Source organism: Pongo abelii, chromosome 7 (assembly GCF_028885655.2).
Source record: "Pongo abelii isolate AG06213 chromosome 7, NHGRI_mPonAbe1-v2.0_pri, whole genome shotgun sequence".
NCBI lineage: Eukaryota > Metazoa > Chordata > Mammalia > Primates > Hominidae > Pongo > Pongo abelii.
In genome coordinates, this window is record NC_071992.2 from 106,755,715 (window position 1) to 106,774,629 (window position 18,915).

General features: G+C 37.2%; 1 protein-coding gene across 1 annotated transcript in view; it reads left to right on the forward strand.

Moving 5' to 3' along the window:
• NECAB1 (N-terminal EF-hand calcium binding protein 1) overlaps positions 1–18,915 on the forward strand; it is a 173,954-nt gene that overhangs the window by 78,150 nt on the left and 76,889 nt on the right. Inside the window, 2 exon segments of the mRNA NM_001133547.1 lie at positions 10,153–10,178; positions 18,597–18,694. Of these exon segments, the coding sequence (NP_001127019.1) occupies positions 10,153–10,178; positions 18,597–18,694 (124 nt within the window).

Here is an 18,915-nt window from a genome sequence, read left to right on the forward strand (position 1 = left end):
TATTCCATATTGTGCTAATGTTTCTGACACAACCCACATTTCTTGGAAATAAATTCTGAAAATTAAAACAGAAGTATTAGAACCCATTTGAACTGTAGCAGCTATTTATATTGGTGTGACTCAAAGCGTGGGTCGCAGACTGATGCTGGTCCTCAAAGTGTTAGTTGTTCATATTGAGATAGGAAGAAAACTTGAGTTGTTTAGAAACTTCTACAGCAATTTGATATTGCTACAACATCCAAGCACACAATTTAGTAATTAGTTTTTACACTTTTCAACAAAAATATCAATCTGGCAGGAATTGGAAATGTAAAAATCTTATTTTTTACCACAGAGAGTCTGAGAAGCACTGCTCTGGAGAACATTTGTGAGACTCTGGAAGAGTTTCAGGTGGAGAAGAAAATGGATAAGAAACAACTCTCTGGTGGAAGAAAAAAGGAGGAAGGGAGGGAGGAAGGAAGCAAGGGAGGAAGGAAGGAAGGAAAGAAGGAAGGGAGAGAGGGAGGGAGGGAGAGGGATGGGGAAGGATGGAGGGAGGGAGGGACTTAAACTACTCAGCAAGAGACACAAATGAACACAGTAGAAGACTGAAAATGTATGTCCCATGTGAAGGAAAGATTAATTTTCCCCTTGATAGTGTTCTCATTGACTGTGAATTCTCTGTTTAAGTCAGCCTCTTTCCAGCCTCAGGTGACAGAACCCAACTCAACATAGCATAAACAGAATGAGATAACCCATTGACTTGCATAAGCGGAGACTCTCGGTATAAAGCTTGTCACATGGATTCTAAAGATTTGAGGTTGTTATTATTATTTATTCATTTATGCTGTCCCACTCCTTCCCCTACCCCTCTCTCCCATCATTTCTCTGTCAGGATTGTCCTATACTGTTTTACTGTAGATGGGATTCTACCATGTAGTGGGGAAGAGGGCGTAGCTTTTGATGGCACATGGTTTATGTCATCTTACCTTAGCCACTTCAGAGGTAAGGGGGAGCCTAAGAGAGCAGACATAAAATACCCAAGGAGTATTCTAACGGCCCCACTTATGCAGTGTGCTCAATTTTGTACCATTTCTCATAGCCAAGGAGAGAGGAGTATACATCTATGCACATGTCTGTGGCCAGGGTGGGTTAGACTGGGTTAGGGTGCAAATGGACAACTATGATCAATAGCCCCACTGGAAGCACATTGTTAAGGGCAAGTTCCCCAGCGATAGGGAGTTGATGCTATAGAAGAATGGAAGAAGGGCTGAGCAGAACAAGCATGGAATCCAACAAATATGAGAAGTAGCAGGTGGTAGAAGACATAAGAAAAAATTCAATCAGGAAAATGAAAAGGGAAGAAGTGCTCATCCCCAGCAGCTTGAGAAAAATAAGATGATATGTTTTTACAATTCTGTTTTCTCTCTCATACATGAGGTACTGTGTTTATATATGAAAATAGTCTGACCCTAATTTGCCCCAGAATTAGAGAGGTTCAGAGTCTTGCTTATGGGACCTCCTATAGACTGGACTCCTATAGACTCCTGATAGAGGTGTGTGTGATGATCACTATACCCTCTGTAAGACAGACTTCAAGCCAACTGGGTGCCAAATGCTCTCTGATACAAGTCTCCATAGCCCTGTATATATTTAGGCTCTGACTCACTCAGGGTTCTAGAAATAATTGTGGTCTTAAGCAGAAGGGATTTGAAGAGCACTATGTTGACAGCCTTACCTTATGTATCATCTTGCTTCTGACAACTGAGTATTTATCTTGATTATAGGAACCAGTTTCCACTTCTACCCTTGTATGGCTTTCTCAGCTCGCTGCACAGTTCAAGCCCCTATTTAATAACCCATACAATATCCTTGTTCTTCTAGAAGCAAGGCCTGTGTTTGTGCTAGGCCCTAGTGTTCAGATATGGGCTCAGTACTCTGGTGACTGAAACAATTGGCCCCTGCCTATTGGGCTATCAGAGTAACATCTGTTCCTGATATCCCTTTAGTTGCATCTATTATGTCACCACATTCTTCTAGGTTAAATTCACCCAGTTCATAGAGCTCAACTCAGTTTAGTTGGTATCTGCAGCACCTGATCTATTTCAGGAGGCACATCTATTTCTAGGTTAGTGTTTCCTACAATCTTTACTGTCCCTTTGCTGTTAACCTGATTTTTATATGACCAATTACAAATATAATTCATGGAATTAAGAACAACTCAAAAATATTTGCAGGGTCAGATATTTGATCATTCTTCTAATCTCCCAATTCTGCATCTGTTGATTTCCATTGATGCCATTCTGTTTAGTGTGCCAGAACCAGCTCAACACATTTGCCCTGTTGATAATGGAAACATGATCTGCTCAAATTATCTTTATGAATTGAGAGATTATAATATTACTTTGTAAAATGGAGAACACAATGATGGCTGAGCATATTTGTTACTTGCTTAGTCTGCCAGTAAACCAATGGGTGCATCTACTTCCATCAGAGTAGCTCAGCATGTTGCTTATTGGGTCAGATTCTCCTGCCTCAAATACTGTTGTAAATGTCTTTGTAAGCCCCAATTAACGCTTTTAGGCTATTAAGGGGTGTAACAGTGTTTAGCAGACTATTTTGCCGACCAAAAAAAATTCTTCTGCACTGGTAATATTCAGACTGATGGGTGAAGAAGAGAAAACTCAGTAAAACATGAGTTAGGACTCAGAATTTAAAGATTCATAATTAGGTTCACAGTGTATGGAAATTTTAGTTTTGAAGCAAAGGAAACTAAAAATAAACTTAAATATAATCAGGAAAAGCAAAGGAGGAGTTTAAAAGTCACAATCCTTTGTTCTTATTTATAAATTGAAGTGATACTGGTCATTAGAGAAATACAAACCAATGCCAATTAGAATGGCAATCATTAAACAGTCAGGAAACAGAAGATGCTGGAGAGGATTTGGAGAAATAGGAACACTTTTACACTGTTGGTGGGAATGTAAATTAGTTCAACCATTGTGGAAGACAGTGTGCAATTCCTCAAGGATCTAGAACCAGAAATATCATTTGACTCAGCAGTCTGATTACTGGGTATATACTGAAAGGATTATAAATCATTCTGCTATAAAGATACGTGCACATGTATGTTTATTGCAACACTGTTCACAACAGCAAAGACTTGGAACCAACCCAAATGCCTATCAATGATAGACTGGATAAAGAAAACGTGGCACATACACACCATGGAATACAATGCAGCCATTAAAAAGGATGAGTTCATGTCCTTTGCAGGGACATGGATGAAGCTGGAAATCATCATTCTCAGCAAACTATTACAGGAACAGAAAACCAAACACCGCATGTTCTCACTCATAAGTGGGAGTTGAACAAGGAGAACGCATGCACATGGGGAGGGGAACATCACACACCAGGGTCTGTTGGGGGATGGGGGACTAGGGGAGGGATAGCATTAGAAGAAATACCTAATGTAGACAATGGGTTGATGGGTGCAGCAAACCACCATGGCGTGTGTATACCTATGTAACAAACCCACATGTTCTGCACATGTATCCCAGAACTTAAATTATAATAAAATAAATAAATAAACTGAAGTGATAAAGACAGCAAATCTGTAGAAAAACACTTCAAAGAGAGACAATTAAGAATATTAACCTGAATGCAAAATTGTTTTGAGATCGTACTCTAGAATTGAGAGTTGGCATATAAAAGGGGGGTAATAGGAGGATTCTAAATTCCCAGCAGATATCAGACTGCATATCCCAAATATTTTTTATTCTCCTGATCAGTAAACATATTTCTTAGGAATTTGGACAATCAGAACTTGGAGTGCCCAATACAGAATAAAGTCAAAACAACTTTGACTGCCCCTAAGGATTGTAAATGAATGGTGTTAAGTTGTATATGTTGTGGCTTTTTGCAAAATGGAGAGTCTGGTCCAAACTGACATATCAAATGCAATTTATACCAAATAAGTGCATAGGAAATTAAATAATAAGAACAGAATAACTATGAAACTTACATTTTATGCTTCACACCTCTTACTTTTCCTGATTTCTTCTCTTTTTAATCACAATGTTTATTTTATTTTTCCCATTATGGATGAAACCTAATGATTAGAGAAAACAAAGATATGGAAAATTATAAAGACAGAAGAGCGAACCCACCAGAAGCCCTAGCATCCAGAAGCAATGTGGTCCACTGTTGGCTATTGCTGTTCATTTCTTCTGAGCCTTTAAAAATACATGTTTTCATCATTGTGTATATGCCTTGATACGGTTTGGTTGTGTCCCCACCCAAATCTCATCTTGAATTGTAATCCTCATAATCCTGATGTGTCATGGGAGGTAATTGAATCATGGTGGTGGTTTCCCCTATGCTGTTCTCATGATAGTGAGTGAGCCCTCATGAGATCTGATGGTTTTATAAACATCTGGCATTTCCCCTGCTGGCACTCATTCTCTATCCTGTTGCCCTGTGAAGAGGTGCCTTCTGCCATGAATGCAAGTTTCCTCAGGCCTCCCTAGCCATGTGGAACTGTGAGTCTATTAAATCTCTTTTCTTTATAAATTACCAGTCTCCGGTATTTCCTTATAGCAATGTGAGAAAGGACTAATGCATACTATTTTTAATCTGGCATAATATTTACATAACTTTTAAATATAACCAAGTTACTGACAACCCTTTAGATACATTTTAATGATTTTACAATGATACATAATTTACTTAGGTATTCATCTAATGAGCATTATTTTGTTTTCACTCTTTTCAGTATTGTCAGTCAGGCTGGGATTAACATCTTTGTTCTTTACTCTTCTTTGGCATCTAGCTGAGAATGCACTCTTGTGTAACAACCCACAAGAATATGTTTACTATGTAACTAGCATTCATCTTTCCATTTAGCTTTTTTTATAAATTTGATGGCATCACTGAAATAGAGTTTCTTGCTGTAAACATAAGCAGCAGGAAAATGTTGCATGCTATCAGATGTACATTAGGCTTATCTATGGATTAGTATTCTTTTTAAAATTCTGTATTACTAAAGAATGGATATATATATCACAGTAAGAAATGAATTCTACTAGAATTCATCCACGTAAGCCTTCTGCAACAGTGTTTTACTACCCACTACTAACAACATAGCACAAAAACAGCTGAATAAAGGAATATTTGAAGCCACAAACACTACAGTATTTTACAAACCTTGTCTCTTATTAAGGAACAAGTAGAACTAATGTCATGCAGATTATTCTAAACTGCTGTGTTGTATGATATATTCCAAGTAATTCCATTTTCAATAATGGATTAGGGCTGTTCATTCTTTTGGAAATTCAAAATAAATCTCATTATGAAGCTGCAAACCATTCTGAGGAAAACAAATATAAAAACAAGATGAACTTTTATGTCCTTTTCAAGTCTGAACTGCTATGAAAACACTATGATTAGGAAATGACATGTTTTAATGACCAAAATGTTTTCAATGATGCTATTAAAAATTTCTAAGCTATCTCATCTGAATCTAATACATTTTCAAGTTTTGTTGGTTTTTACCTCAGAATCCTTCGCATCTATCTATTCTTTTCTATCTATCATTCCTAGACTTCTGAACTGTTACTGATCAAACTCCCTTATTAGGTATTGCTTTTTAGCTTGCAATCCAGATATAGGTATATAGATTTATTTGTTTATCAATTATACAAATGCACCACTGTATTAACATTTATACATTGTAAAATTATACAATGATAAATGAAAAATGTTTAAAAGTAGATATAAATACAAACAGAAGTTCAAATATTTCTTCTTGCCCATTCAGTGGCTGGCCTTGTATGCCACTTGGGTTATATTCCCCACTCTGAGAACTGGCCTGGACTGTAACTTGCAAACTGTTCTCTTGCCCCCTTTCTCACCCTTTTTCTGTCTGGTATGGTTTGGCTCTATGTCCCCACTCAAATCTCATGTTGAATTATAATCCCCAAAGTTGGGAGAGAAACCTGGGGAGAGGTGATTGGATCATGGGGGTGGATTTCCCCCTTGCTGTTCTTGTGATTGTGAGTGAGTTTTCATAAGATCTGGTTGTTTGAAATTGTGTAGCACTTCCCCCTTCACTCTCTCTCTTTCTCCTGCTCCTGCCATATAAGATGTGTTTGCTTCCTGTTTCCCTTCTACCATAATTGTAAGTTTCCTGGGGCCTCTCCAGCCATGCATCCTGTATAGCCTGCGAAATCTTGAGTCAATTAAATCTGTTTTCTTTATAAATTATGCAGTCTCAGGTGGTTCTTTATAGCAAGCCCAGAATGGATCAATACTGAAAATTGGTAAGAGAGAAGTGGGACATTGCTATAAAGATAACTGAAAATATGGAAACAACTTTGGAGCTGAATAACAGGCAGAGGTTGGAACCATTTGGAGGGCTCAGAAGAAGACACGAAGATGAGGGAAAGTGGGACTTGTTAAATGGTTGTTACCAAAATGTCCATAGTGATATGGGCAGTGAAGTCCAGGCTGAGGTGGTTTCAGATGGAGATGGGAACTGGAGTAAAGGTCATTCTCGCTATACTATAGCCAAGTTACTGACAGCATTGTGCCCCTGTTCTAAGGATCTGTGGAACTTTGAATTTGAGAGAGATGATTTGGGATATCTGGTGGAAGAAATTTCTAAGCAGCAAAGCATTCAAGATGTGGCCTGGTTGCTTCGAACAGCATATGCTCATATATGTGAACGAAGAGATTATCTGAAACTGAAACTTATATTTAAAAGGGAAGCAAAGCATAAAAGTTTAGAAAAAATTCTCAGCCCATCCATGTGGTAGAAAAGAAAAACCCATTTTCTGGAGAGGAATTCAACACTGCAGGAATTTGCGTAAGTACAGAGGAGCTGAATGTTAATAGGCAACACAATGGGGAAAATGCCTCCAGGGCATTTCAGAGACCTTTGTGGCAGCCCCTCCCATCATAGGCCTGGAGGCCTAGGAGGGAAAAATCATTTCATGGACAAGGCCTAGGGCCCTGCTGCTCTGTGTAGCCTCAGGACATGGAGCCCTGCATCACAGGCACAGCTGCTCCAGCTCCAGCCACAGCTAAAAGGGACCAAGGTACAGCTCTTCTTGTTGCTTCAGAGGGTGCAAGCCCTAAGCCTTGGCACATTCCACATGGTGTTGAGCCTACAGGTGTGCAGAAGGCAAGAGCTGAGGGTTGGGAGCTTCTGCCTAGATTTCAGAGGATGAATGGAAATGCCTGGATATCCACTCAGAAGTCTGCTGCAGGGGTAGAACCCTCATGGAGAATCTCTACTAGGGCAGAGCAGAGAGGAAATGTGTGGTTGGAGCCTCCACATAGAGTCCCCACTGGGGCACTGCCTACTAGAGTTGTGAGAAGAGGGCCATCATCCTCCAGACCCCAGAATGGTAAATCCACTGACGAGTTTCACTGTGTAACTGGAAAAGCCACAAGTACTCAATGCCAGCCCGTGAAAGCAGCTACAGGGGCTGGACCCTGCAGAACCACAGGGCTGAAGCTGTCCAAGGCCTTGGGAGGCCACCCCTCACATCAGTGTGGCCTGGATCTGAGATATGGATTCAAAGGAGATTATTTGGGAGCTTTAAGATTTAATAACTGCCCTGCTGAAGTTCAAACTTACGTGGGACCTGTAGCCCTTTTTGTGTTGGCCAGTTTCTCCTTTTTGGAATAGGAGTATTTAGCCAGTGCCTGTACCCCCATTGTATCTTGGAAGTAACTAATTTGTTTTTGATTTTACAGGCTCAGAGGTGGAAGGGACTTGCCTTGTCTCACATGAGACTTTGGACTTGGACATCTGAGTTAACACTGAAATGAGTTAAGACTTGGGGGACTGTTAGAAGGAATGATAGAATTTTGCAATGTGAGAAGGACATGAGATTTGGGAGGCATAGGGGAGGAACGATATGGTTTGGCTTTGTGTTTCCACCCAAATCTCATGTTGAATTTCTAATCCCCAGTGTTGGGGAGGGACCTGGTGGGACATGATTGGGTCATGGGGGCTTATTTCCTTCTTGCTGTTCTTATGATAGTGAGTAAGGTCTCACAAGATCTGGTTCTTGGAAAGTGTGTAGCACTTCCCTCTTCACTCTCTCTCTCTTCCTCCTGCTCCCACCATGTAAGAGGTGTTCGCTTCCCCTTTGCCTTCTGCCATGATTGTAAGTTTCCTGAGTCATCCCCAGCCACGCTTCCTGACAGTCTGTGGAATCATGAACAGATTAAACCTCTTTTCTTTATAAATTACCCAGTCTCAGGTATTTCTTTATAGCAATGTGAGAACAGACTAATACATTGTCCAACCTCAACCCATCTGTCAGTGGCCTGTTTAAAGTGCAAATATGACCATGTTATTCACCTTTTAAAAAGTATTCTATAATTCCAAATTGACAGAAAGGTAAAGTAGAAACTTCTTAGGTTATCATATGAGGCCTTTTATTGTCTAGTTCCATTCTCTCATTATTGATCTATGTTCTAACTAAAAAAACTACTCCGTTTTCTGAAATTGAATGCTCTTCATACTTTTAATTTTTATTACAGTGTTTCTTTTAACCAGAATATGCTTCCTTTGGCTGCCTCCTCTACTACTATTTAGAGATTTAGCTCAACAATTTAACATTTGAGATTTAGCTTGACAATTTTATCTTCTATGATATATTTCCGGACACCTTTTGCCAATTCTCTATTTCCCTCGTAACAACTATTTTATTGCATTAAAATTGTTTATGTGCTGTATGAGTCTACCTCTAAGTTGAGATTCTAGAGACAAGTAATCTGACAGAGTCATCTTTGTAGATATTGCAACCTCATACATCTGTGGCAGTTAGAATAATGCCTGGCACATAGCAATAAATGTTTGTGGAATTAATGAATGAATGGCAGTCCATACCAAAATTACTGGAGAAGACTTAACATATTCTACCTGGTGGCAAATATTACTTTGCAAAAATATTCATTTAGTTATGAAGATATAATTTATCTAAGATCAAGTATTTAGTGTCTAGAATGAAATACCGAGTTTAAAATAACTTTTAAAAATGAGTGACAGAGTTCATAAAAGTACCCAATGTTTGGAATGTTTATACCAATGCCTCTCCTGGTTAGCAAACCTGGCTACTACTTAAAGGACAATTGGATTAGGAAGAATATTTACATTGAGCATTGACATGTGACAACTATATAAAGTCAAGATTTTCAGTTAACTAAACTAATATTTTCCATTGCTCTTTAATAGCCTTCAGCATCTTTACAAGGTTGAGTTCTATTTCTATTTCATTTAAACTTTTTAAAACTTATGAATTACTGTTAAATTTTTAGGAAATTCCCATTTAGCATTTGCTAATATGATCATTTTTCTCCTTTAAGTTACGGTGTAATAAGTTATATTGATTTATTACCTGATATTGAACCATCTGCATTCCTGTACCATACCTTTCTTGGTAAAGGACATTATTCTTCTGATAGTCATGTATTATATTTGCTAACATTTCATCTTGATGTTTGGCATTTGCCTTCATAAGAGTAATAGGTTTATATTGTTGATGAGTAATTTAATTTCTTATTTTGTTTTAGAAATCACATGAAATAAGCATTGAATCAAACTTACCTCAAAGGTTGAATTTAGGAAGGAAATTCTAGCATTTCTATCAAGTCAGGACTTATGATAGCTAACATTCATCAAGTGCTTATTTTGTGCCAATTACAGTTCAGTTCTTTATGTATTAATTCATTTAAACCCTACAGCATCCCATGAACCAGAAATTATTATTACTATCCTCATCTTGGGTCAGACGAATTGAGACACAGAGATGTAAAGTAGCCAGAGTCATATAGAAGGTAAATTGCAGAATCAGGGTTTGAACTCAGGCATTCTGGATCCAGAGCCTACATTCTTTACCAATATGCATTCTTTTCCCCATCATGTTGCTGAGGAAAACATAAATCTCAGGAATTATTTGTCTGAAGAATCTGACATAATCATTGTTAATTGATCTAAGACTATTTAAATAATGTAGAATTTATAAGAAAAATACCCTAACTACATACCATCAATTAATAATATAGATTGGAGACTAACTGTATTTAACTATTTAAAAATGTAGTTAAAAATATTACCAAAGTAATAACACTGTTTTTTTGTTTGTTTCATCTTTTCAGTAATCTTGACACAGAAGAGCTCTGTGGTAAGTGTTTCTTTAAGATCAGTCAAACCCATTACTTGCTTAAGAAGGAAAAAGAGTATTGTCTGATATATATCAACCTTGGAATTAATGTTGTATATTAGGAGTTCAAAAAAAAAGGAAAAATTAGTCGAGATCTCAAGGGATTTATCTTTATCCATGAATTTTGCTCAAAGCATGTATTTCACTCCAGAAAGAGTTGGGCCTCATTAGTTTGTTCATAGAAGAAGAATTGTTACAATCAGTACATTAGTTTCACGAGAGCAAATTCTCCACAATTTGAATATATTTTTAAATTGATGTTTAATACAACTTCATTATTCTCTGCATGATATATTGTGCAGAGCCTTTTGTTACTATCTTACAAAGCTCTCTTCTTGAAATGTAAAAATAACTTTGTCTTTTACCTGCCTAAACCATTCTGGAGTTGTAAATGTCACTTGCAAAACAAGTGATTCAATGGGGACAGATACATCTTTACAAATGCCTGGTTTAATAGTCTCTTCATTTATTTTCTTCATCTTTATGGTTGGAACAATAGTTAAAGATTAGAAATATGGAAAGGTAAAATTTTAAAATTTTATTATTTTATGAAAAAATAGAACATTATGAGACTATTCAATTTGAAACAGCTATCTTTCTCTGAATACTGGAAGGTTTAATGTTTTATGTTTTAAGATAAATGTTTAAGATAATACTTTTATTTAAGTTCGATCTTATGGTCTAGGCTGCTCAAAACATTTTTGGTAGTTAGAGTTGAGTTTTGTCTGAGAACTCCTCACTGAAACTATCAGCACTTTCTGAACATCTTCTAATTCTTACAGTTTCAGAATTTACCAAAACCATAAAAAAGGCCATTTTCTTATATTCAAGAGTGGTTATTTTCCATTTCATCAAAATGGTAGAGCAACACCAAAAGACATTATACAAGAACAAAATATCAGAATACAGGGTTTCAAGGCAATAACTGAACAAAATGAGCATAATCTCCAACCACGACCTTTCAAATTTTCCAATGATTGTAAAAAACTCATGCTTCTTATCCTAGCATAGTGTCCATCTCAGGTTCAGGGAGGAAAATCCAATTGAAATTCAAGATATGTTTATGGAGGAGCAAGGTACTCTGGTACCAAAGCAGGACATGCTTTTGTTAGTTCTGAAATACCAACAGGGAAAATCAATCCATTCTTTCAGACACAGTCAGATGGTAGCATTGTGCACACATGGTTAAGTACCTGAAAGTGCCCATATGGACCATTGCCGTGAGGCTTTATGATGAATAGCAGTCACCATAAAGGCCAAGTTGTGGTCCACTCTCATCTATGTGCACACGGGCCTGGTCAGCGAAGTGAAAAGATAAAATGGAGAACACAAGATTATCTTGATAATTTCATTAAGGTGGCAGACCCATTTCCCTAAAATGTCTAGCTATGTCAGGCCAAAGTAATTATTTCCGCAAATCATTCATTTATATCTATTTTTTGTTTTTCACATAACTTTGCCTGGGTAGGCCACAGCTGATGACAAAGCAAACTGTTACAAGGGCTTTTAAGATAAAAACACTAAGTGGTTCTTCTTTATTTGCTATGTTGCCTGCCTATTGTCATTAAGGAATATTGTGTTATCCTCTGTTTTCCCTTAAAAGTACTTCAAGTTCTAAAGTATGATAGCATATCTCCACTTACTCCTCCACTGAAGAAAAATTTAAAAAATATGCTTTTTTTCTATAATGGAACTAGATTAGGTCCCTATCCTGTATTTATGGAAAAAGCTTTGGCTATGATTTTCCCCCTGTAGCTTTAGTTAGGGAACTGGTATGTGGGGCTTTAATTCAACAGGAATTGTTCTGTGTTTTTTAAATCCAGTGATTGTATTCACAGTCATGTGTTATAATCCTCCCCCTCTCTGTTCAAGAATATGCATTTTAATCTCCAGAGTGTCATTTCATTTCTCATTATTTTGTGAATATAAAGTAAATATTTAAGTTGGATTCTAATCAAAGCCAAATGCTTCAGTGTTAGCAAGTGAAATATGTCAATTCACACCCGGCACAAATTCCCCCTTGTGCGTGGGAGGGGCAGAACTTGATTGGCATGAAAAGTAGATTTCATATGTTCTTTCCTAGAAGCCAATTAAAAGTTGCAGGTATGTAAAACTTTAATTCTGAGGCTTTTACTTAATTTGTCAGTTACTAAGTTAAGGACCTAGAATTTAAAATATTTATTTTGAAAAAAAGTCTTTGTAATTTTAATTGTGAAAGTAATACACAACTACTATTTTTAAAATTTAACAGAATTATGTAGGTGTATAAGCTAACATGTAAATCTTCTCTGCCACTCATTGTCGTGCCCAATACTGAGCTCTACTATTTACTTGGAACATATTCTTCGAGACATTATTATGTGTATATTGACATTGATATACATGTGTATGTGTTGTTGTTTTTTCTAACAGTGAGATTATACTATATGATTAGTGCAATTGCATCCCCTTCTCCTTCATTTTATTTAAAGGCTGCATAGTGTCTCATGTACCTTAATTTTTTTCAATCAAGTTCCTTTTAATGGATTTTCAATTTGAATCCAACTTTCCATGGGAAAAACAGGATTGAAATAAATATTCTCATATACATTATTCTCACACTCATGTTCAAGTAATTCTGAATTCTGAATGGTAGATTCCCAAACATGTAATTCCTCAGTCAAGGTTTCTCTAAGGTGCACACCCACCAGCAGTTTATAGAAGTGCCAAAATTATCAACTCTTCACATACAATTGTGAAGGCCTTCCTAAATGCATTTTTTTTTTGCCGTATCTTATCACGATCAGTCAATACATAACTCAGTTTTAATTAGGCAATTGTGTTTGAACTCTGGCATTAAAGCTTTGATTTTGTATTTCTACCATAATTAGCTCTAATCTAAAGCATTCAGGAGTATAATTACTATCTTTCCTGGCCCTACCCTGTTTATGACTGTTTTCATAACCTTACTCATTTTTACTGAACCGTTTTGCAGATCTTGAAGTTGGTAGTTAAGAATAGGTAGTTGAAATATTTATAGTTGGGTGAAGAATAATTGCAAAGAATGTGCTTGATCTGAAAGCCTTTCTGTAAGAAAGCTTTGTGAGAAGGTTGAATATATTTAATAGTGTAATTTCTCATCTAGTCGGCTGTTATCTACCAAATATTAAACTATTTTAAAAGTTATATGAAGTCTATAAATAAGATGGATAAAAACTGAGGGTACGGGGGCCGGGTGCGGTGGCTCACGCCTGTAATCCCAGCACTTTGGGAGGCTGAGGCGGGTGGATCACGAGATCAGGAGATCGAGACCACGGTGAAACCCCGTCTCTACTAAAAATACAAAAAAAAAAAAAATTAGCTGGGCGTTGCGGCGGGCGCCTGTAGTCCCAGCTACTCTGGAGGCTGAGGCAGGAGAATGGCGTGAACCCGGGAGGCGGAGCTTGCAGTGAGCTGAGATCATGCCACTGCACTCCAGCCTGGGCGACAGAGCAAGACTGTGTCTCAAAAAATAATAATAATAATAATAAATAAAATAAAATAAACTGAGCATACGGGAAACTCCAGAATAAAAGCTTATTCCCTTCATACCCAAGGTTCCTTTCAGTAGCTGTGCACTAAGCACCCAGGCTGCAGAGATTGGCAGAGCGTGGACAGTGCTCAGAGACCTGTGCCAGCAAGTCTGGGTGCTAGGAAATCAGAAGGCTCTATGCCCTCCTCCAGACTGCTGTGTCCTCCTCCAGTGGCACATGTCACTGATGATTGAGATGTAAGAGAGTTTGAGTGTCGCTTATCTGCATCCCTCAAAATAGCCCACTTTTCTAGATCTGACTGACCTCCCTATTCAGAACATGTGAATTTTAACACTCTTTCTCATCTCAATTACTTTCTTTTCTACCTAGTCTACTACTTGAGAAATTCTAACTGCTTGAGAAGTTTAGATGAGACTCATCTAAACTCATGAGAATACTTTGTGAGACCAGTTTCCGCTGAGACTTTTGTGGCAGCTGTGGGTCCTTTGCTTCTGACAGAATTATTAAGCTGACCTGAAAACTCAACAACTTGAAAGACTAAGGTGCAGGATAGAAAAACAGAACAAAACTGTAGTTTGGTAATGCAACACCACTGATTAAGTACAGAAAGGCAGGGAGAAACTAATTCATTGTTAGCATTTTAGTAGAGAAGATGGCACACTGGAAATCCATGAGAATATAGCCTGCTTCCTGACAGATAACAGGCCTACTACATCTGCTTATAAACTGTGCTCTACTTTTTCATCATACCTAATGTTCAGACTCTACTTTTCAATGATACTTCATTTAAACTGATGAGAATTGGTTTTCACACATTTCCATAAGTGCAATATAACTCTATTTTGCTCAAGTTCATGAAACCCACATACAGTTTTCAACAAAATAGGTCTTTTCTTCAGGAAGTTCTTCTAGTTACCAAAGGAAAAGCATTTTAAGGAATAAATATTTGTTCCAAATTATTCTTTCTAATGCCATGACTTAAGGACAATATACATTTGCCCCACTCATACTGGTATTGTGATTCAAATGAGAAACATCAGTCACAAACATGAGAAACTTGGAATAAAACTTTAGTCCAAGTTCAGCCACTTCCAAAGATGTCACTGTCCTTCCCTCCTGCCTGCCACATCTTGGATTTTGCAGATCTGCTGCAATTCTGGACTCCACCGCTCATGCCACTTCAAAGCTTTGGCATGGCTCATAGTTCTAGTTGTGTGATGAAATCCCTCCTGGCAATTGATGCCTCCCTTCTCTCTTGGTGGTGTCACCAACATTCCCAAATCATCCTTAGTGCATCCCTTCCTTTTCTGATAGGAAAATTTGAGGATGTCACTCCCCTTCCCATGGCTTCCCATTGCCCATAGTGGTCTCAAACTTACTCTGCATCATAATCTCCTAGAGAACCTCGCCCTCAACCCGAAGATTGTGATTTACTAGATGAGACCTTCTCAGTTATCTTCATGTCTAACAAGTACCCTAGAGTAGTGTTTCTCAAACTTAAATAAACCTACAAATCAACTGGGGGTCTTATTAAAATGCAGATTGTGATTCAACAGGACTGGAAGTGGTCCTGAGACACTAAGTTCTAACAAGCTCCTAGGTGAAACTAATGCTGCTGGTCCACAAAACAAACTTTGAACAGTGAGGTACCAGAGGATTCTGACGCAGGTGGTCAAAAACACTTAACTAGACTTGAGGATCAAAGAGCATCTGGCAAGGACTGTTTCCAACACACACAGCTTTGTCTCCCATCACTGACTTTTAGGATTTATTTCCTTGCTGCCTCCCATTCTCAAATATATTCTAGCCCTGTTCTTTATGTCTTGGCAGTGCTGAACTACACATACTCCTGCAAACATGACAGGAAAACAGCTGCTTCCATGCCTTTCCTCTGAGTATCCAGCAGGTTAAGTCCTATTCATCTGTTAACTGAGCCATTGGTGGTGTTTCCCCTATGAAGCCCTCTCTGACTCACCCAGGCAGACTTGGGCATTCTTTTTCTTTTTCTTTTTTTCAAAGACAGGACCTCCTTCTGTCACCCAGGCTGGAGTGCAGTGGCACAATCTCAGCTCACTGCAACCTTGGTATCCCTGGTTCAAGCAATTCTCCTGCCTTATACAATATTTGGATTGCACCTTGTATCTGGGCCCTTGAACCATTGTCTTTAACAATGATTATGTGTATTGCAGTTGTTCCTTGGAATGTTTATCTCTCCTCTCTGACTGTAGGGTTTCTGTCTTTTCACCTTTGTATTCCAAGCTCCTATGATAGCACCTAGCACATAAAAGGCCCTAAGTAAAGGTTTGTTAGGCCACAGAATGAGTAAGTGAACACTCGCTATGACGAAGTGGATGGGAGTTAGCTCTCTTTATCTATGTTGGATGTGTCTGGCTCTTTCATCTAACTTCCCTCTTTGAGTTCATTGGAGCCCCCTTGCCTGGACTGCCTGACCCATATCCCTCAGTGAGTAAGTCATAAAAGAGCCTTAGTGACACTGAGCTGCACCACCTCAAAATAACCCTTACACTTAGATTTCCAACTTAAGCTCCTATCCACGACTTAAGTATTGTAATTCTCTTCCTTCTCAGTCATTTTCTTTACTATCTAGTGATTGTTCTTTTTTTCTAACTTGGAGAGTTGAGATGAATAAATGGATGAATGAAGGACAGAAAGAATGAAGTCTAGATAGGCGTCAGCTCTGAAGCTTCTAGTCATTGTTTTTCTTATATGCTTTATCAGCATATGCCTGCATCTGTGTGCATAGGTCCAATTTCAAAGTGGAAAGACAACTTAAATTCTCTCCAGGAACATTTACTAATTAAGCCAAATGTCCATGAATGAAATATTTATTTTAAAAAGAGGCTTTACCTCTCTTTCTATATATATATAAAGTATTTTCTTATTTATCTTCTAACTAATCACAGTCTCTCTCTCTCTCTCTCTCTCTCTATAAATATATATATATAAATATATATATATAGAGAGAGAGAGAGAGTTGCTTTTTTAGCATCAACTTTTTTGTTTTCACTTTCTTTTTTTTTAGACAATGTCTCATCTGTAGCCCAAGCTGGAGTGCAGTGGCACTATCACGGCTCACTGCAGCCTCGACTTCCCAGGCTCAAGCAATCCTCCCACCTCAGCCTCCCAAGTAGCTTGGATCAGAGGCACATACCACCATGCTGTGTGGCCCAGGCTGGTCACGAATTCCTGGGCTCAAGTGATCCTTCTGCCTTGGCTTCCCAAAATACTGAGATTATAGGCACGAGCCTCCATGCCCAGCCTGTTTTCACTTTATATTTTTGTCTATTTGCATTTAAAACCCCTGTCACAATCCTCTTTGAGGCATTATATATACAAGTTTTAAAATAAAAATGAAGTAACAGCTTCACTTTTTGGCATTTTTCTTATGCTTTTTGCTTGTTTCAACATAGTATAGACTCAGTTCTGATATTCATTATTTTTCCAACTTATGAATATTCTACAGCCACATTAACTGCTCGCTGGTTGATGAAGAGTGTTCATTTGTTATAAATAGTTGCACAAATAAAGTTAGACATATTTGTCAACCTTATGAAAAAGTCAACATTATAACCACAAATTAAAATGTTATTTTGAAGCAGGTATTTAAGGAGTAAATATTTTATTTATCTTCCAACTAATCACTTTCTAAAGAATCTTTATAAGAGATAGTTTACACCACATTGTTTTTAAGGAATGTCTTTCACTTTTTGTCAGAAATATGTTATTTGTTTTTAACCTAAGTGTATACAGACTGTATTTTGACAACCATGATCTGGAATTGATTTAGTGCTCACCTGTGTTTATTTTCTTCTCAAAAGAAGTCTGTACATTAACTAATATATCAGTCAATGGCAATTTCCAGTTGTTATTAATATCAGTATAAACAAATATTTCCTAGAGTATTAAGTAAATTAATCAAGGCGGTTTCCATCAAACATGCTGAAATGTATTCCCATAATCTCAAGTGGCTTATATGTGATAATATTTATCATTTTAATTTAGTTCCACAAATACTGTGGCACATTAAAGAGAGATGGCAATAAACTACAGTTCATCCAAAGAAGGGTTCACAGGAATGGTGAGGACTATTCATGTTTTAGTGTCTGAAAACCCTAGATCTTCTCAATATATAAGTTTATGTTAAGCTAGTTTGCTTTCATTATAGAAATGTATAGATTTCTATAAGTAAATATAAGATTTTGCATTTATATATATTTCAACTTACTAGTTTAGCATCAGTTCATGTTCCATACTTTTAATTTTAATCATAAATCCACTATATTATTTATTCCTAGCAACTGTAAAAAGTGATAGACTTTACTTTTTCTCTGCCCAAATTGTTGGGGAAAAAAAAAAAAAGATTGTGACAGGGACATTTACATAGAAGGTGCCACAGAAGACCCTCTCATGTTTTGCGTCACCGACTCTTAACCTTGAAAAGAGCTTACCTTCCTTAAATGTTTCCTCCAAGAAACAATAAAATGTAACTTAACTTTTTTCTAAAATTATTATCCCAGTGAGATCTATAATACTACATTGTCAAAAACAATTTTTTATTGAAACATCCTTGTCAGTAGATCCAGATTCATTTTTTCCTACTTTTGTAGGAAGGAACATTTCTTCAAGGATAGTGGTAATCATTCAGATTTCCTTTTCTTTTTTCTTGATGTCTTAGTGAAATGAGCAGATTGTCACCTTATTTAGTCTTATTTGGAAACCTTCCAGTTTTCACTTACAGCTGACATTTTGTTTTACTCATTTAGGGAGTAAATAATTAGTTGATTTTTTTTGTTTTATGGTTACCTAAACTCAAATATGAATTTATTTCAATATTTTCATTTTTCAGAATATTTTTCTCAGCACTTGGGGGAGTATGAGAATGTACTAGCAGCACTTGAAGACCTGAATCTTTCCATCCTGAAGGCAATGGGCAAAACAAAGAAAGTAAGAAAATGTTAATGTTTATTTTCTATAAAAATCTCTTCTTTGAAAAAGATTTTTCTTGAAAATCATAGCTATTTTCAAGTATAGATTCTTTATTATCACTGATAGTTTATTTTTCTTCATATTAAATGAGCTATGTTATTCATTTGTAACATAATTATAAACACTATATGCCAAAGACTGTGCTTTGTGTTGAGGATACAAAGATACAAAGAGCTGTT